This window comes from Motacilla alba, chromosome 15, assembly GCF_015832195.1.
Source record: "Motacilla alba alba isolate MOTALB_02 chromosome 15, Motacilla_alba_V1.0_pri, whole genome shotgun sequence".
Lineage (NCBI taxonomy): Eukaryota > Metazoa > Chordata > Aves > Passeriformes > Motacillidae > Motacilla > Motacilla alba.
The window spans coordinates 4,165,263-4,192,022 of NC_052030.1; the positions used below are offsets into that span (position 1 = coordinate 4,165,263).

General features: G+C 60.7%; 3 protein-coding genes and 1 long non-coding RNA gene across 6 annotated transcripts; 3 read left to right on the forward strand and 1 right to left on the reverse strand.

The window, feature by feature from the left end:
- Positions 1-93: 93 nt before the first annotated feature.
- PLBD2 (phospholipase B domain containing 2) lies at positions 94-4,517 on the forward strand. Its single transcript, XM_038152327.1, is given in 13 exon segments — positions 94-290; positions 292-341; positions 484-577; positions 661-819; positions 1,228-1,328; positions 1,748-1,962; positions 2,032-2,126; positions 2,197-2,357; positions 2,909-3,004; positions 3,304-3,375; positions 3,476-3,628; positions 3,747-3,909; positions 4,006-4,517. Coding segments are annotated over 13 exon segments (1,710 nt in total). The 5' UTR covers positions 94-107; the 3' UTR covers positions 4,174-4,517.
- A 480-nt stretch (positions 4,518-4,997) lies between these two features.
- Positions 4,998-9,061, forward strand: LOC119707622 (serine dehydratase-like). 2 transcript variants are annotated; one of them, XM_038152877.1, is made up of 10 exons: positions 4,998-5,390; positions 6,016-6,153; positions 6,948-6,994; positions 7,229-7,414; positions 7,518-7,557; positions 7,647-7,786; positions 8,039-8,127; positions 8,223-8,450; positions 8,538-8,662; positions 8,761-9,061. In XM_038152877.1, exons 1-10 carry the CDS (start codon positions 5,336-5,338, stop codon positions 8,952-8,954), a joined length of 1,242 nt encoding a protein of 413 aa, XP_038008805.1. In that variant the 5' UTR covers positions 4,998-5,335; the 3' UTR covers positions 8,955-9,061. The 2 variants fall into 2 exon arrangements, with proteins under 2 accessions (XP_038008805.1, XP_038008804.1); XM_038152876.1 differs by lacking the exons at positions 4,998-5,390; positions 6,016-6,153 and having other exon boundaries at positions 6,493-6,994.
- A 1,113-nt stretch (positions 9,062-10,174) lies between these two features.
- Positions 10,175-19,685, reverse strand: LHX5 (LIM homeobox 5). Of its 2 annotated transcripts, XM_038152878.1 has the most exons (6): positions 19,444-19,685; positions 17,231-17,454; positions 16,491-16,544; positions 15,732-16,009; positions 14,500-14,665; positions 10,175-13,547 (listed from the first exon to the last, which is right to left on the reverse strand). In XM_038152878.1, exons 1-6 carry the CDS (start codon positions 19,614-19,616, stop codon positions 13,180-13,182), a joined length of 1,263 nt encoding a protein of 420 aa, XP_038008806.1. In that variant the 5' UTR covers positions 19,617-19,685; the 3' UTR covers positions 10,175-13,179. The 2 variants fall into 2 exon arrangements, with proteins under 2 accessions (XP_038008806.1, XP_038008807.1); XM_038152879.1 differs by lacking the exon at positions 16,491-16,544.
- Positions 19,686-20,490: 805 nt separating this feature from the next.
- LOC119707624 lies at positions 20,491-23,098 on the forward strand. Its single transcript, XR_005258798.1, has 3 exons — positions 20,491-20,557; positions 21,035-21,233; positions 22,925-23,098. It is a non-coding gene; the product is annotated as an uncharacterized LOC119707624 (long non-coding RNA).
- Positions 23,099-26,760: the final 3,662 nt, after the last annotated feature.

A 26,760-nucleotide genomic window follows, 5' to 3' on the forward strand; every position in this document is an offset into this window, starting at 1 on the left:
CAACGGATTGTTGTGGGGCGTGGTCACTATGAAGCCCCGCCCACCCACGCGCGCCGGCGCTCATGGGGCGCGGCCTCTCGCTAGCCCCGCCCCTCGGTGTGCCCGCCATGGCGGCCCCGCGGGCGCTGCTGGTGGCTGCGCTGCTGTCCCCGTCCCCGCTGCTGTCCCCGCTGCTGTCCCCGCTGCTCTCCGCCGTCCCGGCCGGCGCAGTCCCGTCCCCGGTGCCCCGCAATGTCTCCGTGCTGCTGGAGCCCGGCTCCGAGCGGCTGCGCGTCCTCCCCGGCCGCCACCCCCGCCGCCGTCGCCTGGGCCAGCCTCGATGACCGCATCCCGCACGTCGGGTATGACCCGGGCGCGACGGGACGGGACGGGACGGGGCCGCTGGGAGCCGAGCGGGGATGGGGTCGCCGCGGGGGAGCCGCGGTCGGTGGGGTGCCTGGTCCCAGCTGTGTCCGTCACTCGCCGTGCCCGTGTCCCCCACAGCTGGGCCTTCCTGGAGGTGGCCACCAACGCCTCGTACAATGACAGCCTGCAGGCCTACGCCGCCGGGCTCGCCGAGGCTGCCGTCACCGAGCAGGTAAGGGGAGAGCCCTCCAGGAATGTGTGCCCTGGTGGCTCCCGGGCTGTCCCCCGGCGGTGACACGCGGCCCTGTCCCCCAGCTGATGTACATGCACTGGATGAACACCATGGTGGGCTACTGCGGCCCCTTCAAGTATGAGAGTGAGTACTGCCAGAAGCTGCGCAGCTACCTGGAGACTAACCTGGCCTGGATGGAGGAGCAGATGGAGAAGGGGCACGACACTGAGTACTGGCACCAGGTGAGGACGGGGAACCCCCACCAGGGGAGCCCCCCTGGATCCTCCTGGGCCTTTAACCCGGAGGATAGTACAGGGCAGCGAGCTGTCCTGGCCAAGCTGCTGCAGGTGGGATGACAGGGACGTGGTTATCCTCCTTCCTGGGGTGAGTAGAGGTGACTTGTGACTTTCTCCTCGCCAGAGCCTCTGATGCTGCAGTTGGGGTGCACAGGAGGTGGCTTTGTCACCCTCAGCTGTGGGTGCTGAGTCATGACCTTGCTGACAATGACACTTCCACCTGTGCCTCTGCAGTGGCACTGAGACCCACCTGATCTGCTCTGTCGCCTGGGGGAATGAGGGATCCTGTCCCCCAAAACCTGTCAGCCTGCCTCCTCGCAGGAGCGGGGTGCCAGCTCTGTACCCTGTCCCCAGGTGCGCCTGGCCCTGCTGCAGCTGAAGGGGCTGGAGGACAGCTACAACGGGCGCCACGACTTCCCCAGGGGCAGGATCACCCTGGCACCCTTTGGCTTCCTGTAAGCTCCTTCTCTGAGCTGGGGGAGAGTGGGGGAGGGCTGTCCCAGGGTTTGGAGTGCTGTGGGGACAGTTCTTGCATTCCTGCTTGTCCAGAAACAGCTAGTTCTACTCCCAGTCCACCTTGTCCACTTTTTCTGGACATTTGTCTTCTGCTGCTGAGGCAGAGCAGAGCCAAGGCAGGTTGTCCTCTTCCCCATCCCATGGGCTGGGTGGTGGGTCCTCCCCACAGCCCCAGCCTCAGTTTCCCCACTGCTGTGTTCCCCCTTTCCTCCCTGCTCACACTACCAGGGTGCTGCCAGCACAAATGCCTGCCCTGGGGTGTGGTGGAGATGGACAGACAGACAGAGAGCTCTGAGCCAACTCAGCTCCAGGCCTGGGGCATCCCTCACCTGGCACCTTACGCATTGCTTCCCCCCAGGCTGCTGCAGTTGGGGGGTGACCTGGAGGACCTGGAGTCTGCCCTGAACCGCTCCTCCCCGCAGCGTGTGCTGGGCTCGGGCTCCTGCTCAGCCCTGGTGAAGCTGCTGCCGGGCCAGCGGGACCTGCTGGTGGCCCACGACACCTGGAGCTCCTACCAGGCCATGCTGCGCATCGTCAAGAAGTACACGCTGCCCTTCCGCACCTCGGCCGGCGGTGCGTGGGCTGGGCTGGGGGGGCTGCACCTCACACCCCGCTCCTGATGCTCTGCATCCCCCCCTCCAGGCAAGTCTCAGATCCCTGGGAGCATCCAGGTGTTCTCCTCCTACCCCGGCACCATCTTCTCCATGGATGACTTCTACATCCTCAGCAGCGGGTTGGTGAGTGGCTCTGGTCTTCAGGGACCTCCCCCTGGCCCTGCTGCCCTCCCCATCGCTCCTTGCCCCGCAGGTCACGCTGGAAACCACCATTGGCAACAACAACCCGGCCCTGTGGAAGTACCTGGAGCCCCGGGGCAGCGTCCTGGAGTGGCTGAGGAACATCGTGGCCAACAGGCTGGCCCGCAGCGGGCCCGAGTGGGCCACGGTCTTCCGACGCTTCAACAGCGGCACGTGAGTGGAGTGGGGTGGGCTGGGAATTGGTCCTGGAGGGATGGTGTGCCTTCTGGAGGCTGATCTAGAACAGGGTTAAAGAATAAAGTAGGGATTTTTTAAAAGCCTCAATGGATACGCTTTGGGCAGCACAAGAGCCCAGCCAGGGCTACACCCAGGATGAAGCAAAATGGTCACAAAATACATGACCGGTCACAGGGTCTCTCACTTTTATAAGTTCTGGTCCATTTGCATATTGGAGTTATGGTCCAGTTATAGCTTTATGTTATGAAGTGCCGTCCTTCTTGTTTTTCTCTCTTCAGTCCACCGTTGTTTATGCTCTTGGGCCTGAGAGTTGGAACATTTGTCCTTGGTCCCTAGATAGAGAAGGAATTGTTTTGTCTAGCTACTCTGTGAAGACAGCTCACCATCCCCCAATATGAAACTCAGATCTACACACTAAAGCAGCACAGAATCTGAAAAATAGAAAAGCTAAAACTTAACACATCCTTGGGACAGGATGGAGGGTGCCCAGGCTTCCAGTGGGATGAATTCCTTGCTCTCCATGCCAGGTACAACAACCAGTGGATGGTGGTGGACTACAATGCCTTCACACCGGGCAGGGCGAGCCCAGCGCCGGGTGTGCTGACAGTGCTGGAGCAGATCCCGTGAGTGGCTCCATTCCTTCCCTGAGCCCCTGCTCCCTCCTCTCCCGTCCCTCTGGGTTTGGGAAAGCCCAATGGGTGGTGCATACCGAGCCCAATGGGTGGTCAAAGGGCAGTGGCGCCTGTGGCTAAAGGCTCTGGGAGTGCTGGTACTGAGGTGACGGGTACCCAGCACCTCTGGCTGAGGTGGGAACCCCTCAGTGGGGACCCCCAGTGTGTGTTCCCCCCACGCAGCATGCCCCCCACTATCCCCAGTGACTTTTCCCCCTCTGTTGTGACCAGTGCTCTTCCTCCCCGCACAGGGGCCTGGTGGTGGTGGCTGATCAGACAAAGCTGCTGTACCAGCAGGGCTACTGGGCCAGCTACAACGTGCCGTGAGTGCCATCCCTCCCTGGGGCCTGCCCTGGAAAGAGGGGCAGCAGTTCCCCCTTGCAGCCCCCTGGTGCACCCCCTTGCTGGGTTCCCCCACCCCAGGTACTTCGAGGAGATCTTCAACGCCAGTGGGAACGTGGAGCTGGTGAGGAAATACGGCGACTGGTTCACCTATGACAAAAACCCTCGTGCCCAGATCTTCCGCCGGAACCAGACGCTGGTGCACGACCTGGACTCCATGATCAACCTGATGCGGTGTGTGCTGGGCGCCTCCAAACCCGCAATTTCCTGAGGAAACTCCACCAAGGAGTTTTCTGTCATCTGTGGGCTTTTTCCACGTCTTCACCGTGGCTCTGTCCCCTCTCTTCTGCAGGTCCAACAACTACCTGCAGGACCCCCTGTCACGGTGCAGGGGCTGTGACCCCCCTCAGAACGCTGAGAATGCCATCTCCGCCCGCTCCGACCTCAACCCTTCCAATGGCTCCTACCCCTTCCCCGCCCTGCGCCAGCGCTGCCACGGTGGCATCGACATGAAGGTGTGCCAGCCAGGCAGCCCTGCAGGGCTCCTTTTGGAGCTGTGCAGCCCGTGCCCGGTGCTGACTCGCTGCCCTGCTGTGTGTCCCCACCTGCAGGTCACTTCCTCGGGCATGGTGCCCACCTTTGGGCTGGTGGCAGTCAGTGGCCCCACCTGGGACAACGTGCCGCCCTTCCGCTGGAGCGCGTCCCCCTGCAGCTCCCTGCTCCACATGGGCCACCCCGACCTCTGGACCTTCCCCCCAGTCAAGGTCCACTGGGACTGAGCAGGCGCAGGTCCCGTCCGTCTGTCCGTGGGCATCTGTCCTGTGGGAGATCCACTCTGTGGGTGTGGGAGTGCTCTCAGCTCTGTGTAACAGGGTCCCCCCCCTGTTCTTTCTGCCTCTCGGGGTCCTGGCTGTGCTGCACAAGCCCAGCGTGTCCCCTCCCTGCCGTTGGGCTCTTCAGGCTCTTCCGTGGGTGCTGGTGCCTGGTTTGGGGGGGCTGTTCCTGGAGAAGGGGCATCCTGGGAGGCTGGGGCTCGCCCTCAACGCGAACAGGAGGGCAGGGAGCTGTTTTGGCTTTGGTAAATAATAAAGTGCTCTGTGCTGGTGGCTGTGCTTTGCTCTCAGCTGAGGTTCTCTGCTGGCCTCTCTTAGGGTTGGGCTCACACAGGGGTCTTGCCCCCTCCCCATGAACAGGGTGAGCTGCTTCTCTGCTGCTGGGAGGGCGTGTGCCCACTGAGGCTTTTGGGGTACAGGCTGTGCAGGGTTTTCTGCTGTGGAATGGGGGAGCCCCACTGCTCGCCCCCCAGGAGTGGGAGACCATCCTAATGCCTTTTGTCTTCCTTTCCTCTGGCACCTGCGTGCCCCTTCCCCAAAAGCTGCGGTGCAAAATCCTCTTAGGCAGCTCCCTTGATCCGCTCTGGCTCGTTAGGAATAACAAGGTCATTACTGGGGGATTAATGAGCTGCACTCGGCAGCGCTTTGAAGGTGCCAGGTTCCCACCGGGGCTGGGGGCCCCTGGGGGCTGCAGGGAGTGGGTGGGTGGGAGGGAGCAGCAGGTCTGGGCTGTTGGGGTGCTGACACCCCAAAAGCTGGGATGGGTGCCCTGGGGAAGGTGGGTGTCCATACCCTGCTGTGCTGGGAGAGATTGCAGGTGAGCTGGGGATGGCAGAGCCTGTGTGTCCCCATGGTGTGTGGGCTACTCTGGAAGGGGGGCTGCTTTTGGGCTCCCTGTGCCTCAGTTTCCCCAGACAGATCGTCAGCTGGGAGGTGAGCAGCAAGGAGGAACAGGGCACGCTGGAAATGTTGCAGTGTTGCTGATTCCCTTTTTTTGTTTCCTTAAACATGGAAAAACAAACAAAAGGTTGTTAAATACCATCCCAGCTGCTGCCACAGTGTCAGCCAGGGATGCTGGCCAAGAGAAGTGACCAGGTGACAGCCTGGCATGCCTTCCTCACGGCAGGGATGGAGCCAAAGGGGAGCAGAAGAGGCACAGGGAGGTGGGTATTGGGTGGAAAGGGACCCTGGAGCACCCCAGGGCTGAGCTGAAATGTGGTGTCCTCCCAAGGGGGTCTCCAGCCTCATCCCTGTGAGCTGGGGGAGGCTTCTTGCACCCCTTTCCAGCTCCTGCTGCTGTCCCACCTTCATGGACGTGGCTGCAGTATCTGCCTACTGTGAGGTGGGGGGACGTCACTCCAAAGGCTCCCAGAGGGACTGGAGTTGTGTCCCCCCTGATGCCCCCATTCTAAAAATCCTCCTCCTTGCCCTCCTTTCCAGGCCCCCGTGTCCCAAAAGCGGGGTGGCTCTGCAGAGGGGCAGTGATGAACTCAGGGGTGGTGTGGGAAGCAGGGATGTTTTGTTGGCACCAAAGATCAGCTCCGTGAGGAACAGGGCAGCCCCAGAGCTCTCCCCGGCTCGCTGCCTGCCAGCAGTGATGCTCTGGAGGGGTTTTGCAGCCCAGTTTGGGTCAGGGCACTGAACTCCCGTGTTCTGGTTTCACTGCTGTGTGCCCGGCCCTGGGGCAGAGCTGGGCACAGCGTGGGGTTTCCAGTGCTCCCTGTTTGGCCTGCGTTGGTCCCAGTGGAGTGGCCCCCCCTCGGGACTCCTTGTGCCCTCTGTTTCCAGGCTGTTCCAGCTTGGCCAGAGCAATAGAGGAGCCTCCTGCGGCTGCGGGGCTGCGGGCCAGGGCTGGCCCTTCCTCCAGATCCCACCCTCCTCCTCCTCCCTGCCTGCCGTGGACAGAAGCAGCCCCTCAGAGCAGAGGTAGGACTTTTACCCTGGGGGTGTCACCAGGGCTGGGTGACAAAGAGGGGTCCCAGAGGAAGGGAGGGGGCTCTGCTTGCTTTGTCTGGGAGCTGCTGGACCTTGGGTCGGGGCCAGCCTCTGCCTGGGTCACTTGGGATGGCCCCTCTCTAAGGAATCTTTGTCCGTGGGGTGGCCAGCTGGAGCGGGGGGGATCTCATCCTGGGGGTCTCACCCAGCTGGAGGGGCTGAGCCCCCCTGGGATGGGACCTTGGAGAGGATTCAAGGGCTGCCACGGGGTGGGGGCTTGGCAGGGTGAGCAGAGAGGTGGGATGGCTCATTTGGAGGTAATGAGAGGTGTTTTGGCTGGGAGTTTGGGGTGTGCAGGCTGCCCTGGCTACATCCGGGGCTTCAGGGGCAAAATCCTAAAATCTGCTGGTAGATGCTTTTGTCCAGACCAGATAATCCACAGTGCAAACCCTTGAGGGCCCCCAAAATAATTTCTGAGCTGCCTTTCCTCTTCCCCCATCTCCTGTGAGCCCACATCCCGTCTCCCGGGCACGTGAGAGCTGCCGGGACCCGGCTGGCAGGGCCACACATGTTTGTCCCCGAGGGTCAAGAGCCGCGAGCCTGGCTGTGCCTGGCCTCCCTCGGCAGCAGCACGGGCCATAAAACCCGCCCCGGGCTGAGCAAACAGCGAACAGCCGGGGCAATATCCGACCCTTGCCCCTTGCCCGGCTGCGTGACTGAGCGCGGCAACCTGGGGACCCCGGCACGGCCCCTCGGACGTCACCTGTCCCTCTGGTGTCACACAGGCTCGGCGGTGGGTGAGGACAAGCAGACACATCCCAAGGGACAGCAGGTAATCCCCAGCCCGGGGACAGGACAGGCTGCGCACGGGCACCTGCGGACACGAGGATGGAGGAGGGGGTGGCACAGCCTGGGATCTTCCAGGGAGAGCTGCTGCATCCTAGAGACGGGAGGGGACACCGGGGAGAGCCCTGTCCCTCCCTCCCTGTCCTCCCCGAGTGGGCATCGGGGTTTCGGGGCGGACCCGTGGGGAGCAGCTGGTGACTCCACCGCCTCTCCCTGGCAGAGCATCCGCTGTCAGGCCATGGCAGCCCAGCCAGTCGGGGGCCAGAAGCCCTTTCACGTCGTTTCGCCCGTCCTGGAGAGCCTGTCCCTCTCCAAGGCTGTGGGCACCAAGGTCTTCATGAAGCTGGAGAACGTCCAGCCCTCGGGATCCTTCAAGATCCGGGGCATCGGGCACCTGTGCCAGGATGTGAGTGTGGGCACGGTGTGTGCAGGGGGCTGCTCCTGCTCTCATGGGGGACACAGTGGGAGGACACAGCGGTCCCCTCCCCTCTTTCTCTCCTGCCTTTCAGGCTGCCAAGAAGGGCTGCCGCCACTTCGTCTGCTCCTCAGGTAACCCCATCCCAAGCTGGGGGGATGCTCCTGAGGAATCTGGGGTTGTGCAGGGGGTCGAGCCCTGGCTGAGCCCTCCCTTTGCCCAGGAGGGAACGCGGGTCTGGCAGCTGCCTACGCAGCCCGGGAGCTGGGGCTGCCCATCACCGTGGTGGTCCCCAGCAGCAGCGGCCCCACGCCTGTGCGCAAACTGCAGGAGCTGGGGGCGACGGTCGAGGTCTACGGCAAGGTACCCCCAAAAGTGGGCTCTGGGGGGTCCAGAGAGGGCTGAGCCTGACCTCAGCTGCTCGTTGGTGCTTGGCAAACCCCATCCCGGAATGTCCCCCTCCTGCATCCCCTGCATGCCCAGCATCACGGCAGAGTCACCCTGGGAACCCTCACCCCTTCTGGTGTCCCCCAGCCCCACAGGGACAAGGGACCCATCCCGGGGTTGTGACGGCTTTGTGGAGCCCTGCTGACCTCCCCCCTTGCCCCCACCCAGGTGTGGGATGATGCCAACAGCAGAGCCCAGGAGCTGGCTAAGACAGAGGGCTGGGCCATGGTCCCCCCCTTCGATCACCCCTTGGTGTGGTGAGTGCTGCCAGGGCTCAGCTCCTGCCCCCGCTCCCTGTCCCTGGGACCCAGGGAAGCCCCCAGACCGCGTCCTCCCGTCCCTCCCCCTGCAGGGAGGGTCACGCCAGCCTGGTCCGGGAGCTGAAGGACTCTTTGGGGGCCAAACCGGGCGCCATCGTGGTGGCGGTGGGTGGCGGGGGTCTGCTGGCCGGTGTCGTGGCCGGCCTGCAGCAGGTGGGCTGGCAGGATGTCCCCATCATCGCCGCCGAGACGCTGGGAGCTCACAGCTTCCACGAGGCGCTCAAAGCCGGCCGGCTCGTCACCCTGCCCGACATCACCAGGTGAGCAGCCAGGCGTGCAGCGAGCCGGCAGGGCTCGCCGCGGTGTCCTCGCCTTGACCGCCCCGTCCTCCGCTGTCGCTGTCGCAGCGTGGCCACGTGCCTGGGAGCCAAGACGGTGGCGGCGCGGGCGCTGGAGTGCGCCCAGGAGTGCCGGGTGCTCTCGCAGGTGGTGCAGGACGCGGAGGCCGTCCGGGCCGTGCAGCAGTTCCTGGGTGAGCGAGGGTGACAGGGACGCACGCCGCTGGGGTCCGGGCGCCGGGCGTGCCGCCACTCGGTGGGTGCCCCGACGTGCCCTGCTCGGTCCCCGCAGATGACGAGCGGGTGCTGGTGGAGCCGGCGTGCGGGGCGCCCCTGGCCGTGCTCTACTCGGGGCGGCTGCAGCGGCTGCAGAGCGAGGGGCGGCTGCCGAGCCCGCTGAGCTCCGTGGTGCTCGTGGTGTGCGGCGGCAGCAACATCCACACGGCCCAGCTGCGGGCCCTGAAGAGCCAGCTGGGGCTGGAGTGACACCCGCGCCGGGCAGGGCGTGTGACAGAGCCCCCCTGGCTCGTTCTGCTTGCTTTCCTTCCCAAAGAGCCAAAATAAAGCCTGCGGGCGCGGGGCCGGATTCCTCACGCAGCCTTTTGCAGCACGCAGCACTGGCGGAAGGAGGGGGAAACTGAGGAACGGGGGTCGCACTGCAGGCACAGGGTGCTGCCTGTGCTGAGGGCAGGACTGGGGCCCGCACATCCCAGTTTTCCCCCGGGACATGCCAGGTATTCTCCTCTGCCCCCCTCTCCTCCCTCCCCCTGCTCCTCCCCAGGCTGTTCGGGCTGCAGCTCCCCACCTCAATTAGCAAACGCTCCCTCTCTGACTAATTACTTTGCTGCTGTCTTTACGCATTATTATTGTAATGATTATTAATTATTACAATCCTCTCCCGTTCCTGCCGCGTTGGCTGTGGTCAGACGAGAGCAACGCTCTTGTTACGGTGATTTATCCACGGGAATCCCCGGCCGGGTCTAACACCTGCGGGCTCCGGGGTGCTCTAACACGTGGAGGGGAATATACCCCATCCTAGACCCCCTAGGATCCCCTTTTAACCCGCTCTTTTTCCCATCCTCCCTTTCCCCCAGGCTTTCCTGCTCTCCCGCATTTCCTCTCTGTAGCGCTATCTTTGCTTTTAGCCCTTTGCTGTGGCGCCTCCTGGGGCTTTTTTTGTGTCTTCCCAACACTTCTCCCCTCTCCTTTCTCCCATTCCCGGGTGCTGCAGGGTTTTGCTCCTGCTGGTGCTCCCCAGCCCCCCGGTTGCCTTGCTGAGCCTGTGCCCTGTGATGCTGGGCATGGAGAGAAGCCTTTTGCTGCCCCCAAACCCCCAAACCCCTCTCATCCTCCTCCCTTTTGGAGCTGAAGGGTGTCAGCCCCAGGAGCAGCTCACCCTCAAAGCCCTTTCCCCTGAGCTGGCTGCCAAGCCCCAGCAGACCCTCCCTGCCCTCAGCCCCTTGCCCTGTACCTCCCAGCGGTCAGGCCACCTTCCCAGGTGCTTCGTGAAGGCCAAACCCCCATAAATCAAAGCTCTGCCACTCCATCGTGAGCAATATCTTATGTAAAAAGGTGTTTCCAGGGAGCACCGAAGGCTGGAGAATCCTATTACGAGGCACACTATTAATTATAAGGAGTCAGCCCAACCTACTCCAGCTATTTTTTATCCCAGGTCCAAAACCTGATTACTTTCCACCTTCTGCAGACCTTCCCCTTAAAAAAAAAAAAAAAAAAAAAAAAAAAAAAAGGCACGAAGGTCAGGAAAAGAAAAGAAAAACAAAACGGAATAGCTTTTAAAAAGGAATTTATTCCAGTGATTCTGCTGAGGGGGTGGGGAGGGCGGTCAGGGCAGTCAGGAGCTCACCGTGGTGATTCCTCAGCACAGAAGGGTCTTTGTTGGGGGTGGCATGGGCAGACTGTGGCGTTTGGGGTGACCCAGCAGGGAGCTTTTCCCCTCCTTGCCTTCAGGAGGGGGCACTTGGCCTTTGGGTGCCAGCTGGGGGCTTTGGATGTCCCTGGCAGGGATGTGAGGTGCAGGGTGGCTGGGACACCCCTAAGGGGTGGCATGGCCCCAGCTGCTGCCCTGTGCTCATTCTGCAGCTGGAGACAGGCAGGAATGCTGAGTGCTGCTGCCTTTCTGGGACCTCTGGGGTGATGGGGACCCTGGGTTTGGCTCCTGCACCCAGCTCGGAGCTGCAGAGCTCCTCTGTGCCAGGGGATTTTTCCTTGGGACCTTCCCTGCTTCGATGGCTGCTCCTGCTGAGTCACATCCTCCTGCCTGAGCCTGGCAGCTTGGAGCTGCCATGATCCCCAGCCCCTCCTGCAGCCTCTTCTGTCCAGGTCTCACAGGTGGGGTGTCCCAGCAGCCTAAAACCAGCCCTCAGCTCTGTGCCTTGAATTTTGAATGATTAATAGTAAAATAATAATAATAGTAATAATAGTAATAATAGTATCCAGTGTTCACCCAGTGATTGGCCATTTCATACTCCTCAAAATGATGTTGTGAGTGGGTCATTTACCAACACATAGACACACATCACCCTGTCCTTATGAAAATTCCCCATTATCTGCTAACACTGACAACCTGGAGGTGCTGGAGCCCAGGGGAGCAGCCAGCTGTGCTCCTGCCTCAGTTTCCCCGTTTGGGAAAAGGGTAGGAGGTGTTTTTCTTGGGGAGGAGGTGGGAAGGACCCCCAGTGTCTGTGCTGGCCCCAGGTCCTGGCTGACGGCTCGCTCGGGGCTCAGTGTGGCTCGTTGGCCACCCCGTTATTAATGCCAGTAATGGTATAGGAAGGATAAATTCCACCACTTGGCTGAACAGAGAAAATATGCAAAGATGTGGCTGGCTTTCCATAAATCATCGGTGCTCCGTGCTACAACCGAGCCAGGACTTAAAATTCAGGTCAGGAGAGAGGGACTTTCGTAAGCCAGCAAGGGAAGGTAATTTATTCTGTTTATATCGTTTTACTGCAAGACAAGGAACGGGGGGGGCGAAAAACTCTGCCATGATTTTGCATTTTAAATATTAGTTCAGAGCTGCAGCCCTGCCTGGGACTTTTTATTTTTATATCTCAAGGGATGGAAAGCTGGAGAGAAGGGGAGTGAGCTGGGGTGTTGGGGATCAGACCCCCCCACTCCTGGCACCAGTATGCCCCGGGAAAATGGGGCAAAAGCTGCTGGTGGCACTGCTGAACCCTCGCTTGGGGTGTCCCCCCGAGGCTGCCCCTTGGGGCTGCTCTGCCAGCAGGGCTGCGGGTGCCCCTGGGCTGCTCTGGGAGGGTCTTGGGTGACCCCCAGGAGAACGGAATTGTGCATTGTGCTGTCTGCTGCGGGGAAATGGCCGAGCTGGGTAATGTGCCCCTTCCCAGTGCCAGGGAGCTGTGGGACTGGGGGCAACCGGGGGGCGCTGGGGTACGGGGTGGGGGAGGCAGCAGCATCACCTTGTGCAGGTGCACATCGCTCACCCAGGAGCTGCCCTCCCTGAGCCCATGCAGGGCTGGGGGACAGTGGGGGAGCCCGGCCAGCATTTCTCACGGGCTTGTGTTAAAACAAATTAAAATTAAAAAAAAAAAAAATGAAAGGGACCAGCTGACCGAACAGTAGGTAACTAAAAGGTTTTTTATTCACATTGAACAACAAGAGCCATTCACACTAACAGCCTCCGCAAGAGGCAGCGGGGACAGGAAACCCACGACGCTTTCAGAAAACAACTTTTTTTCTTTCCTTTTCCATTCTCCTTCCTTTTATTCCCCCCCTCTCTCTATGCTCTCACCCCCCTCCCCGGTGACATCCCCTCCCTGCCTTCAAAATAGAAAAATTCAGAGCCTCCGATGACTAAAGTACAATAAATAATCAGTAAACACAAAAACATACTTTATTTGTTTCTCCTTTATACAAAATAAAGAAACTAGAAGCAAAAACTATAATACATCCCTAAATTGGCGGAGCCTCTGGGAATCGTTGGGGTGGGACTCGGCGTCAAGGCTCGGGTGAAATGTCTGCTGCTGTGGTCGGATTGGTTCAGTTCTGGGGTTTAATGTCGGTTTGGGGTTTTGTTTTGTTGTTGTTGTGTTTTTTTCCTGTTTCTGCCTCTTTCTGGTGTCTGTTCCACCACGTGGGAGCCCAATCTCAGCCAGTCACTGGGGCAGCCCCGGGCCCGGCCCCGCTCAGCCCCCTCCTCCCCACCGCCAAAAACCGGCTCCGAACCCCCCTTCTCCTCGGGGGCGAAACGGGAACAATAAAAATGAGGCCGGGGAGGGGCCACGGGGGGTTATTCCTGCTATTCCCCATTCCCCCCCCCTTCCTGTGGTACGGGATAATTAAAAAGGACTCTAATTAGCAGGGGGGAGCCCTGCTGCAGCCCCCTCCCCCGGTGCCGCCGGGGCGGCGGAACCCGTGTCCAGGCGGGTTCAGCTTTGGTCCGAGAGGCGCTGGTCCCGACGCCGGCTGGGTCTGCAGGGCTGGGCACCTTTCACGGCCCCCCCAAAAGTGTCGGGGGGAAGGTGCCGGGAGGGGGGAGGTAGCGGGGTGGTTCCAAGGTCCCGGGAGGTGCGGGGATGGGAAGGACGGGCGGATGCCGGGATGCGTTTTGGCATCTGCGGAGGGGCTTCACCGGCCCCTGCTGTGGGGCCAGGAGGGGGACACGCGTGGGCTGGGGGGACCAGGGGGGGGTTTCCCCCTGCACACACGCACACGCGTGCCCAGGCCGGGCCTACCACACCGCCGCCTCGCTGAGCTCCGGGTTGGGGTGCGACAGGGCCCCGCTGTAGGCGCTATTGCTGGACATGGAGAAGGGCGGGCTGGGCCCCCCGCTGAAGACCTCCCCCGGGATGGGGTGCAGCGAGCCCGTCATCCCCGGCTCGGGGCTGGGGGTGTCGGGGTGCGAGATCATATCCGTGTACCTTTGGTTTTCTGAGGAGTGGTGTCCGCTTAGGGGGGGCTCCAAGGGTCCCAGGGGTGTGGAGCCGGGTCCTGAGTTCTGAAGGTAGCTGGAGTCGGCCGGGGACTGGGCTTGGGAGGGCGGCCCGTGGGGGAAAAAGTCATAGTTGCCTCCCGGCCCGTAGTAGTCACCTTGGTAATCTGTGGGGAGGGGGGAAAACGGATGGATTTGATCTCCCGAAATCCCGCTGCGCCCCAAACCAGCCCTGTGCTGCCCCCTCCGAAAGGCTCTGCTGGCTCCCAAAGGGCAGGTGGGATTTAAATCCAACCTGAGAGGAATGAGCCCGTCCTAAGAGCTGCAGTGCCCATCACCCTCTCTTAACCCAGCCTGGAGTGAGGGAGAGCAGTGAATCCGGGCTGGGAGAGGTGAGGGGGCCGGGAAAATGGGCTCAGTTTAATGCTTAATTAATGGAGAAAAAAAAAAAACAAAACCCAACATGCATAAATTTTTATATATGTATATTTAAAGGGAATGGGGGAAATATAAAAAGAACGGGCAAAAATAAATATGAAACAGGAAAAATGTATATAATGGGAAAATATATATGTACATTGGGGAAATTACATATAATAGGAAAGATACATTAAAATCTGTATATAATGTGGAATTCGTATATGTGTTTAAGCAGCTTGGAAGGGATTTAGAGACTAACTGCGGGGCAACAAGGGGTGCCTCGGAAGCGCCTGGTCAAGTGGGAGACTTTGAAAATGCAGCTTTTGGGGGGGCTCTGCGGGGAGATGGGGGAGAGGGAGGCGCGGGGCCGCCCCGCTGCGCCCATCCCGTCCCGTCGGGGCAGCGGGGGGTGGCCGGCCCGCACTGACCTTCCATATGCTGCGGGCCCGGGAGGTAATTGGAACAAATGCGGCCTGAAAGGGGGACAAAAGCCCCGCAGCTGGGGCTTTGTTAGCGGGAGAGGGGCCCCGCAATGCCGGGGCGGGCGTGGGGGTGCGTGGAGCCGTGTCCGTGTGTGCGCGGCTGCGGGCACGCGTGTGCGCACGGGCGGGGGAAAGGGGGACACCCGCGGAGAACGGGCTGGGAGGAACAAAGGACAAGAGGGGGGACAGGGCAGGGAGCCCGCGGGCCGTTCCTCACCTCCGTAGTACGTGTAGGGCGTGGAGCCGAGCATCTCGGACTCGTCGAGGCGGCCGCCCAGGGGCCGCATCCTGCGGGGGCTGCGGAAGAACGCGTGCCGGCGGGCGCCCAGCGCGCTCAGCTGCTTCATCCGCCGCTCCTTCGACCGACGGTTCTGGAACCACACCTGTGGCCGGGCTGGTGTCAGTGCCCACCGCGGATGGGAGAGCAGAGACCCCTCTGGGTCAGCGACATCCCGTCCCCAAAGTCTGTGCGGGGAAATCTTGCACCCACACGGGTTTTTCAATAGGTGGGTGTTTGGGTTTTTTTACCAACGCCGACCTCCCTTCCTCCTGCTGCTGCCTCAAAAAGTGCATGGGGACACGGCCCCAAATAACCAGGTTCTTGAAAACCCTGCCCTTCCTTCCCGCAGCTGCACACCCTCAGCCTCTCTGTCCCTGCATCTGGAAAATGCAGGAAGGGGAAATTTGCCCTACAGACAGGGAAAAGAAGGGAGGAAATGCGGGAAGGAAAAAAGGGGATAGGACTCTGGATCATGGCAGGAGCAGGCAGAAAGCGGGGAGCAGGGGGATGAGCACCTGCGGCAGCAGGCAGGGAGTCAGAACAGCCGGCGGTGAGGATGAGAATAAAAGGGGAAAGGGAGACGTGGCCGCCTCTCCACGGGCATTGCTTCTTCCGAACCGCACGCCTCAGCAGCCTGGTGGGGCGTCTGGATTATTGTCTCGCTCCCCCAGGGATGGGGCAGCTCAGGGGTATGAGCACAGCGCTCTCCTGTGGGACTCGTGCTCCCCTCTGCCGAGAGCCGGGAATCGCAGCTCCGCTACCGGCAAAGCCGGAGAGTCCTCCCCTATTAATGCCTCTATTAAAGCCCATTAATCCTTACATTTCCGCAGGGATTTTCTTCAGGGGGGCAAAGCGGTAAGAAAGTGCCGGCTGCCTGCTGAGCGCGGTGGATGCTCCTCGCTTCCGCAAGGCTGGAGCATCCATCTCCCGACACTCCGGGAATCTTGCTCGACCCCGCGCAAAACCTCATGTTTTGGGAACGGTTTTCATCCCTCCCCACGGCTGGGGGATCCCCGCTCACCCCCGAGAGCATGAGGCGGCCGCAGGGCTGGGCCTGAGGCGGCGCTGGCAGGGGACAAACGGGGTTGTCCCGTTCCCGCTCCCGCAGCCTTGAACCGTTCGGGCTCCTAGCGGGCCCCTGCGCTCCCCCGGCGGGCTGGCTGTCCTACCTGGATGACTCTCATGTTGAGGCCGGTCTCCTGGGCCAGCTGCTCCCGGATGTGGCGGGTGGGTTTAGGGGTGGCGGCGAAGGCAGCTTTGAGGGTCTCCAGCTGCTTGGCTTTAATGGTGGTGCGAGGCCCCCTCCGCTTGGTGCCCGAGTTCTGCTCCTCGTTCTCGTTGTTGGTGGTTTCCTTGTCCGAGGAGGTCGAGTTGTCCGTTTCCTTGGTGTCGTCCTGCATGGGGTCCTGGAGATCCGGGGACAAACTCCTGTCTGTACATGAGGACACTGTAAAGGAGACCCAGAGAGGAAAGGGGGGGGTGGATGACTTCGGGGAGACATTGACCCCCCTCTCCTCTGTCCTCCCCGGCCCGCCTGCTTTCCCGGAGAGGGCTTGGGGGCTGCTGGACAGCAGCAGGGGGTGCAGACGGCTTCTGCCCCTCCGGTTCCCCTAAAGCATCGTCCCCCCAGCACCACGCGGAGCTCGGGGCAGGCGCCGCCCGCTCCAGCCCTGTGCACGGTGCCGTGCCGGCGGGGGGAGCCGGGGAGGGGGTGACCCCCAGGCCCACCGCTGCCCCCCACGCTCGCCTTCTACTCCTCGCACCGGGAAGCGGGATGCGCCACCGGGAAAAAACACAACCGGTCCCTGTCGGGGTTTGGGGAGTCCCCCGGTCGCTGCCTCGAGCCTGGCTCAACCCCCACCCCCAGGGACCGTGTTCCCCCCGGGGACCCTGCAGCCAGCACCCCCCCAAGGCCAAGCTCTACTCGCCTCGCTCACAGCAGCGGCCCCACTGACTGGCGTGGCAGGATCCGGCCCCGGGCGCTGGACGGAGAGAGAGCCCACGGAATGGGGTGAGCAGGGGCGCCCGGCATGGCTGGGACAGCAGGAGGGGGCCTGGCCCTGCTCTCCTGACGCAGAGACAGCTTCCAAGGAAGTCAAATGGGAGCTTTGCCTCTGGGTGAAAGGAGGCGAAGGATCAGGCCCACGGCGCGGGGGGACCGGGCACACTCGCAGGGGGGGCTCTGAGGAGTGAGGGGCTCCCGGGGCAGCCCTTGGGGGGATCGTGGCTCCCCCCGCCCCGCAGCCCTACTGCCGGAGGGACCGTGGGCGGAGCAGGAGCCGAGGCTGGAGCGGGGAGCTCATCCCGCGTGTGTCCGCGTCCCTCGGGGGGGTGTCACGGAGGCTTCCACCCGCTTCCAAGCCTTTCACCCCGCATCACTCCCTCCCCCGACGGATCAACTGGCTGCGGGTGCAGCCCCTCATCCCACAGATCCAAACCTCCTGCCCGGCCGGGAGGTACCTCCGCCGGAGGTACCGGCAGCTCGGGGCTTGTGCCCGGCTCTCTCGGCGCTGCCCCTCCTGCCGGGGCCGGTGCCGGTGGCAGGGATTACCGGGGGGTCGGGCTGGCCGCGGGGTGCAGCCCCTCATCCCACACATCCAAACCTCCGGCCCGGCCGGGAGGAACCGACGGCGGGCACGGAGCGGTGGGCGGGCTGAGCCGCTCGTACCTGAGTTGAGGCTGCCTTCCTTCAAACTGGGAGAGTTCAAATAATCCTCTTTGCAAACAAATTTGTTTTCGTCGATGATATAGAGTTCCTCGCCCGTGGAGAGCTGCTTGTTGCAGACCATGCAGGTGAAACAGTTCAGGTGAAAGACTTTATTCCGGGCTTTCCGGACGAGGTCGCTGGGAGAGATCCCTTGGGAGCAGCCGGCGCATTTGGTACCAAACCTCCTGGGAAGGGGGGAAAAGCAAGAGCTGGAGCCCCGGCAAGGATGGGCTGCGGAGGGGGCTGTGTGTGTGCGCTGTACCGACCCCCCCTCCCCAGACCCCCCCGCGGGAGCCCTGCTTCTCCAGCACGTCCCGATGGAAGATTTGGGGGCAACGGGCGAAGCGCACCTTTGGGGCGAGGATGAGGAGAGCCTTCATCCCCGGGCGGCCCTGGCGCTGGGCTGCGGGCACAGCGCGAGTCTGGGGTGTCCCCACGCGCGGGGGACACGCACGAGCATCCTCGCTCGGATTTGGCCCCAGAAAGGAGGCGCGGGAGGGGAGAGTGGACCGGGGTCCCCTCCGCACTCGGCGGGGCAGGATTGCGCTTCAGCCGCTGCCTCCTGGGAGGGGAACGCGGGGCTCCGGCCTGAAAATCCCGTGGGGAAAGCAGGGCTGATCACGGCCGGAGAGACGGAAAAAAGGAGCGGCGGGTGCGGGTATCACAGCAACGGGCGGCAGAGAAGGGAGCTGCGCTCCCCAAAGCGTCCCGTGGTCCCAAGCCCCTCATCCCGTCCCCAGCCCGTCCCGCTCTCCCGAGAGGGGATTTTTTCAGGTCGGGAAGAGTGCTTTGTAAATTTCCGGTTTTCCTTTCCTTCCCAGAGCGGGTCTGGGTTTAGGTGTGGTTTTTTTTGTTTGTTTGTTTTTTTTTTTGGTTTTTTTTTTTTTTTTGTTTGTTTTTTTTCCCCAGGAGATTTTTTTTTAAAAAATTGAAAAAATAAAAATAAAAAAAAATTTCCAGGGAATCCGAATCGGCTGAGAACCATCTCCCAAGAGGAAAAAAGAAAAGAAAATGAGACAAAACCAAACAATCAAAACCTGCCACAAACCCCACAAAACAAAACCCAAATCCCCGCCAAAAAAAAAAAAAAAAAAAAAAAAAAAAAAAAGCAACAGCAAGAACAAAACATAAAACCCACAGCAAAATAAAACAACAACAAAAAATTCCAACAAAGCTCCCCCAAAGCAACCGAACAAACAAAAAAGAAAATGATACAAGAAAAAAACCCCAAACAACAACAACTACAACAACAACAACAAAATACCAAGCAAAAAATAAAACCAACCCCTAAACCAAACAAAAAACCCCTACAGAAACAAAAAATCTGCCCACAGAACGGGGAGCAGGGGCTGGCCCCGGCGGCTGCCAGGCCCCGGGACGCCCACGCAGGGTCCCCCCTTTTTGCCCTCGGGCCGCGGCACGAGTCGTGCCCGTGTCGCTGCTGGCCGTGACGTTGATGTAGTGCGAGCATTAGGAGCCATAAGTCACGGCCCCGCTTTGCCACGCCGGCCCCTGATTTCCCCCCGGCCCCTTATCGCGCTCATTAGGGGCGTTTAAGGCGCGGGAGCCCCTGGAGGGTGCGGTTTTGGGCACCGACTGCGCTGGGCCTGCGGGGCCGGGAGGGGAGCCGGGGGTGCCGGCCGGGCCCGGAGCACAGCGGGGGCTCACCGCGGCTCCCCGGGGCACAGCGGGGCTCACCGCGGCTCCCCGGGGCACAGCGGGGCTCACCGCGGCTCCCCGGGGCACAGCGGGGCTCACCGCGGCTCCCCGGGGCACAGCGGGGCTCACCGCGGCTCCCCGGGGCACAGCGGGGCTCACCGCGGCTCCCCGGGGCACAGCGGGGCTCACCGCGGCTCCCCGGGGCACACCCGGGCCCGACGCCACGGGGCGGCGGAGCGGGGCCGGGGCTGGCAGGGCAAGGTCGTGCGGAGATGGGGATGGGGGGCACCGCCTCGCCGCCTCCACCTCGGGCTGCAGCAGCGGCCGAAGCGCAGCAGCCCGGTCCCCCCGGGGCTCCCCCGATGGAGCCGCGGGGCAGAGGCGGAGCGGCAGGGAGGGACCAGGGGAGACCCCCCCCGAGCTCCCCAAAACTCCGGGGGACACCCCAGAGAGGCCGGGCGCGATGAGAAGTTCCGCTCCCTCTGCTCCCCGCTGGGCTGGCGGTGAGGACTCACCTGAAAAAGTCATTTTTGCAGTAGAGTTTCCCTTCCCTGGAGAAGCATTTCTCGGTCAGGTTGCACTTGCACTCGCAGCACTGGACGCATTTGATGTGCCATGCCCTGTCCAAGACGTTCAGTAGGAACCGGTCCAAAATCGGCCTCTCGCAGCCCGCACAATGCACCATCATAACCTCCACCGGGGGATGGAGACGCGTAAAAGGAGAAGCCAGCCCCGCGCCGGCACACGGCGGCGGCGAAAAAAGAAAAAAAACCCCCAAAATCAAACGAACAAACAAAACAAAAAAAAAAAAACCCGCCCCAAAACAAACAAACAAACAAACAAACAAACAAACAAAAAAAGCAGGGGGAAATAATGGAAAAAAATAAAATAAAATAGGAAAAAAAAGCAGGGAAAAAAATCAAATCAAATGAAATTAAATGAAAAGAAATCAAATAAATTAAAACGGAATAAAATAAAGGATAATAAAAATAAAATAAAAATAAAAACCCCAAAGAAAATAAACCCGAACGAAATAAAATTAAAATTAACAAAATATAGAAGAAGGAATAACAAAAAATTCAGGGGAGGGCAGCCGGGCGGCTGTCAAGTTCTTCCCCCTCTTCTCTCCGGAGCCTCGACGACGGTAGGGAAAAAACGATGCCCCCCCCAAGAATAATCCAAACCACCCCCGAGATATAATAATAACAATAATACTAAACACCCCCCAAGCCGCCCTCCGGTGCCTGCGGAGCGGCCCGGGAGCCGGCGGAGCGGCGGCCGCGCTGCTGGCGGGCTCTGCGGCAGCGGGCGCGGCGGGAGGGGTGCATGAACCCCCCCCCTGCAGCCGGCAGCCCCGGTGCCTCGCTGTGCTCCGCCGCCGCCGCGCCGCCACTCTCATGCTGTCCCCATCGCCAGCTTTGTCCCCCGCCTTAGTAATTCGCGCATCCTTATTCAGATTTGGTGACGCCGCGGGCCGCGTCACCCGGCGCGCGGCCAATGGCAGCGCGGTAGCCATGGCAACCTCTTAATTTATAGCATATCTAAATTGGCTCCAGCCTCGCGCTTGGCACAGAGGGAAAAAAACAACGCGCCTCTATTGTTGAGGGTGCCTTGTACCTGGGCCGCGAAGTGAGTACGCACCTGGCTGGGGGGCCGGGGGGGCGAGGCCGAAAAACCGCTGGCCCACCGTTTTTCCTTTAATTTTAATTTGAATTGGCGTTCATTTCTTTTCAAGGGATGCTCGGGGAGGAGTTGAGGGGGTCCTGAGTTGCTCGGGGCGAGAGCATCACCTGGTTTCGGGGGGTTTGTTTTGTTTTGCGCAAGGGGAAGGGAGGCTTTTGTCTGAAAGAGCAACAAGTGGGAAAAAGAAGTGGGGATTTATTTGGGGGGGAGGTGGTGGGGATGGGGAGGAGGCCGGGGGCTCCTTCCCGCAGCGGAGCGGATGAAAAGTCCCCCCGGAGGTATGCGGCCCCCCCGAACACCCGGGGCTTTGTCCCCCCGGGCCCGCCGCCCCCTCGGCCCTTTCCCGCTCCCGGCGGGGCCCGGGCGGCCCGGGGGGGCGGAGGCTGCTCCCCCTCCCACACTGAGATTTCTCTTTAATTCCAGGTGCGGCGGAGCTGAGACCCCGCGGGAGGGACGGGGCAGCGCCGGCCCCGGCCTGGCCTCAGGGGGTTTGGGCAGGAAGATCCAGCCTGGGGCCGGGGCAGCTCGGCCTCCGTTCCCCCGGGATGCGGGAGGGGACGAGGCAGCTCCGGGGTCCGGCCGTGCGGGGAGAAGGAGGAGGAGGAGGAAAGCGGCGAGGCAGGTGAAGGCCGAACCTTCCTTCCTATTCCCCGTCGTTTCCTCTAGGCAAAATCCCTGTATTTTTATATTAAAAATATATACTTTTCCAAAAAAATTATTTTCCCTCGCTCCGACCCGAAATAACCCGTGGCTGTGGAGCCTCCTGGTGCTGGGAAATTCTCTTGGTAGTGGGAAAAAACCCCTCAAAAAACCCCCAAACAACAACAACAAAAACCCAGAAAAGCCCTGCTTCAAAATCCCGACAAATCCTCCATCGGAGGGAAGGGGAGCAGGTTTTGTGTGTAGGGATGTGTGCGGAAAAAGGGAGAATCGAAGTGAGAAAATACACACGGAGAAGAGATTCGGGGAGGAAAAATAAAAGAGAAGGAAAAGGGGAATAAAAAGAGAAAAAAGCGCAGGAGGAAAAGGAGAAAATGTATGCAGGAAAAAAAGAGATAGAGAAAAGGAGAGGAAGAGAGAGAGAGAATGAGGAAAAATAAATTAACGGAAACGAAAAAGGAAGGAACTAAGAAGAGACAGAGTAAAACCACAGAAAAACGAAGAAAAAAAAAAAGAGAAAGGCAAAGAAGCAAAGAAAGAAGAAATTAATGAATGAAAGAAAAAAATACACAAAATAAAGAAGGCAAGGAAGAAAATGGGAGGAAAATGAAGGAGAAAGAAGGGAAAAGGAAAAATAAGCGGAGGAAAGAAATAAAAATATAGAAAGAACGGCTAAAATAGAAAAGAATGGAAGCTAAAATGGAAGGGCGAAGGAAAAGCTCCAGAGAGAGGGAGCAAGGAAGAGGAGCAGGAAGAAAATAAAACAAAGACAGAAGGAAGAAGAGCCACGGAAGAGAGAAGAAAGGAAATGAAAACTGCAGCGAGTTTAAAACGGGAGAAACGTGAAAGAAATCGGAGGAGGAGGGACCGGCCGCAGGGCCGATCGCGGCCGCGCTCCCGCGGGCTCTGCCCGGGTGTGCGGCACTCCCTGGGCGCTCCCGAGGAATCTGCGAGCCGCGGGGATGTGCGGGGATGTGCGGGGATGTGCGGGGATGTGCGGGGATCTGCGGGGATGTGCGGGGGTGTGCGGGGATGTGCGGGGCCCGCTCCCAGCGCAGCCTCCGCGGATTTCGGGGCAGGATCCAGCACGGGAGCGGGGTCGGGGCATCGGGAGCATCGGGAGCATGGGGCAGGCCCCGCGCTGCGTGCGGCGGGGAAAAGCCGGGATGCTGAGGGGCTGGAGAGCCGCGGGCACACGCGTGTCCCCGGGCTGAGGCACCGCGGGCTGCTCAGGGCAGCGCCACTGCCAGAGGGAGCGCGGCTGTGCCACGTCCCGCGCCCTATGGATGAACCTAGGGATTACCTGGGCTGTATGGATAGCCCGTGGCGGGTGCGGGAGCGGCACCCGCGCTGCTCCCGCGGCCCCGCACACCCCCGTGGGTGCCCTCCCTGCCACCCTCTGCCCCCCTGCGCCCAGCCGGGACCCCCAGCTGGGAACCCCCACCCGCCCCCTGCTCCCCGCGGCCGCCCTCGCTTCGTTTTCTCGATGGAAAGTCAAGGAATAAATAAATGCAAGGGGAAAGGGAGGAGGGGAAAAGCCACCCCGAGCCCAGAGAAACTCCCCCCAGCCACATTCCCCCACGGTAACAGATGGTAATTCAGGGCCCATAAGACCGCCTATATGTAACTAATAAACCTTTTGTGTTTTAACAGGGTAATGCGTGGAGAAGCAGCCTCGCTCATGCAAGATGTTGATGGAATTTACTATATTATTAAAGGAAAAAAAATCCCCTTTCAGGAATAAAGTGTATCAACTTACAACACAACAGACGGCAGAGGGATAAGTGAAACAGACAAAAGACAAACAAGATAATAATCTGTTTCCAATCAGTTAAGCCCTGTAGAATTTGTAATACGCGGTTTGCATATTCCCCCTGTGTTTTGTAATTAATTATCTATCTGTTCGGATGCTCCGCCGCCGACTCCGTAGATATCACCAACTATTTTTGGTGTTGCAGGAGGTGATCACGGCGGGCAGGGAGCGCGGAGCGGGGCTGGGGTCCGGGCTCCGGCCGGCCCGAGGATGCCGAGCTCGGGCGCGGTGGGAGGCGGCAGCTCCGCGGCGCTCCGCGCTCCTCCGCGGGGCCGCTGCCGGCGGGCGAGTCTGCTCCCCCCGCGCTCCCCTCCTTTCCCCTGGTAAGAGGGGGGACGGGGCAGGTTTTAACATTAAACAAACCCAGCAAGCATCTCCTCGCCGGGCCATAGGCGTTTCTGAGTGACTGCGTTACAAATTGTAAATTTAAATAGCTCACAGGATTCATTACCTCCCGCGTCTGATTTCACCCAGCCGTGAAAAATTGTCCTGGTGTACCACTGAGAAAGGGTTTGCTGCAAAGAGCCACAGCCTACTCACCAGCTTTCTCTCGCCAACAAAAGTGTAATTATTTTGTTTTGGATGTAAATATAACCCACGGTAAAAACAAAACAAAACAAAACCAAAAAAACCCACAAAAAACCCCCGCAAACCTCTGAATGCATTATAGGGCTGTTTAAAAAGATCCGTCCTAAATTAATACCAAGGTTAAAAGGGGAAGGCAGCTGGGACATGGAAATTTCCGTGTTATTGGGGCGGGGGGAACACGAGGTGAGTGTGAGTGTGAGTGCGGGCGCGCACAGCGCCGGCGAACAATGCGGCCCCCCCGGCCCGCACAAAAACCCACCGAGCCCCCACGCCTCCAGCCGGCCCCCCAGCCGTGGCTCTTTCTTCCCTGCCTCCCCACCCCGCAAAGGGGCCCGAGGAAGGTGCCGGGGACAGGGGATGCCCCAGCTCCCCGCTCCCCACGGGTGTTGCTGGAACCTCCGAGAGGTGTGGAAAAGAAAACAAACAAACCGAGCCCTCCAGCCGCACCGCAGACAAATACAAACGAACAACCGGGGGGGGTTTTAATTCGGAGTTTTACCCTTTTTACTTCATTTTAACGAATTTTTGTTTCTTTCCCTCCGAGCTCCGGCACGGGGTTTCGCCGGAAGAAAAGGCACAGAACGAGGGGCGATGCCGGCGGCAGGGAGAAGCCCCGGGAGAGGCGGAGCGGGCGCGGGAGCGGGCTCTGTTGAGGCCGTTGAACGGGGAAAAAGCGAAACAAAACCACACCACCAAAAAAAAAAAAAAAAAAAAAAAAGGAAAATATAAGCGAACACACAAACACACAAAAATCTCCAGCGGGGGCAGAGAAGCGGCTGCCGCCGGCGGTCGCGGAGCTCGGAGAGCCGTCGGTGCGGGCCCGGGGCTCAGCGCCGTTCCCGGAGCGCTCCGAGACCCGCGGGACCCCGGCCGGGGCTGCCGCTCCCGGGACTGGGGGCGAGGTGCCGCTTTTCCCTGCTCCCTTCGACCTTTCCACACCCCACACCTTCTCCACAGCTATTTTAACCAGTCCCTTTTTTTTTTTTTTTTTTTTTTTTTTTTTTTTTTTTTTCCTGCGGGTTGTGATAATTGCCGAAGCTTTACTTGCACTCCCAGCCCTTCCTGGCTCCAACACGATCCCGGGACCCCCATTCCCACCGCCCCGACGGTTCCCCGGGGCTAAGCCGGCCCTGGCTCGGGGTGCCGCTCTGCGCGGAGCCGGCCCGGAGCGCCCGCGGCTGCCGCTCCCCGCGCTGCCAAACCGCGGCCGGGCAAAGCCGGGCCGTGAGCAGCCTGTGCCGGCAGAAACGAGCCGGAGACGGGCAGACCCGCACCTCCGCAAACTTAGTGACTCGAGCGGCATGCGGCAAAGAACTCGCTCCAAATTTCCTCGGGTGATCCCCGGCCCGCTGCAACCTCCCGTCGATGCGAGCGCCCCCCCGGAGGGGCTGCTCGAGCCGTTCCCAGCCGCTCCCCCCGCCGCCTCCCCGCTAATGAGCGTGTGTGTTGACACGGCGAGGCGATGCCCCCGTTTGCTTTTGTTTGGGAGGTGTGAAAGAGGGAATCTGCATGAGAAAAGCCGGCGGCAACCGCGGAGCTCCGCACAGCAGCAGCGGGACGGAGCGAGCCGGTGCGTGGGGAGCCCGCCCCGGCGGGGCAGAAGCCCCCGGAGCGGGGGCGTCCGGGGTCACACGGGGGGCAGGGCTGGAGCAGGGGCAGGGAGGAGAAGGGAGCTCGCCCCGGCGCTCACGTCGGCGGTGGTGGCTGAGCAGGGCGCTGGCGGGGGTCTCCCCCGCACACGGGACCCCCAAAGCTGTCGGGGTGTGCGCGACCCCCTGAGGCTGCGCCCCCCTGGCTTCTCCTGCCTCCCTTGGGTTTGTTTGGGCAATGAGAGGGGCAGCGCTCGGGCCGCACCCGCGGGCGGGATGAGGGGAGGGCAGCGCTTGCACCGCGCTCCTCACCGCGGGGCCACACTGGGGGGACACGGGGGGACACGCGGGGGGACACACGGGGGGCAGAGCGGCCAAGCGGAGCCAAGGGCGCGGGCAAGGCAGGGGGAGGAGCGGTTTTCAGGGGGAAAGTGGAGCAGAGATGCCGCTCCTTGCCTTCCACGTGCCGAGCAGCAGAGGAGCCCCGCGCCAGGACGGGTGCGACAGCGATGCCTTCGGCTGAGCCCCTGCTGGCATCGCGGTCCCGCCGAGCCTTTCCCGGCCCTGGCCTCGGCCCCGCCGTGCCCTCCTCGGTGTCCCCGGTCCCCCGCCGCAGCCGTGGAGCTCTCCAGGGTGCTGAACAGCGCGGCCCCGCCGGGCCCGCCCGGTCTCGGCCCCCGCCGCGTCCTGCGGGCACCGGGCACGGCTTCCCCGCCACCCTGCCCGACCCTCCATCGCCTTCGTCCTCTCCACTTCGATCTCCCCGTCTTTGCTTTTCTTTTTCTTGGTTGGTTTTCCTTTTTTCCTTTTTGTCGTCTCCCCTTTTTATTTTCCCTGGTTTTCTGTATTTCTCCATTTTTCTGTGTTTTCCCCTGTTATTCTCTTTTCTTTTTCTTTTTTTTTTGTTGTTGTTATTTTTCTTTTTCCACCTACTTATCTCACATATTCCCTGTGTTTTTCTCATTTTATTTTTTTTTCTTCCTCTCCTTTTGTTTCCCCCCCCCCAGTTTTCCCTCATTTTCTTTTTTTATTTGTCTCCTTTTCTTTTTCCTCCCTCAATAATTTCTCTTTTCCTCCCTCGATCCTTTCTCCCTTTCCCTCACCTCCTTTCTCTCTCCCCACACCCTCTGCTGCTCTATTTTTCGTTTCCCCCTCTCATTTCACACACATTCCCTTCCGATCTCTCTTCTCCTTTCTGTTTTTCTCTCACTTCCCGTTTCCCTTCTCCCACAGAAAACCAGAAAGACTGGAAATTTTGCCAACACCGCGATAGAATTACCAGACCCCCACCGGACCCCCGCAATGCCCCTCAGTCCTTCATCCCGAGGGGAGGGCGCTGCCCAGGACCCCGCTGGCTGCGGACCCCAACATCCGTTGGGACAGGCGGGGTCTCAGCGTGGGGTTTTATTTTCACTTTACAGCGGCTGCGATTAAAAACGACCCCCAAAAAGCCGCGGCCTGCCCACCCCGAGCGGTGCCGGGGCAGGGCTGGGGAGCTC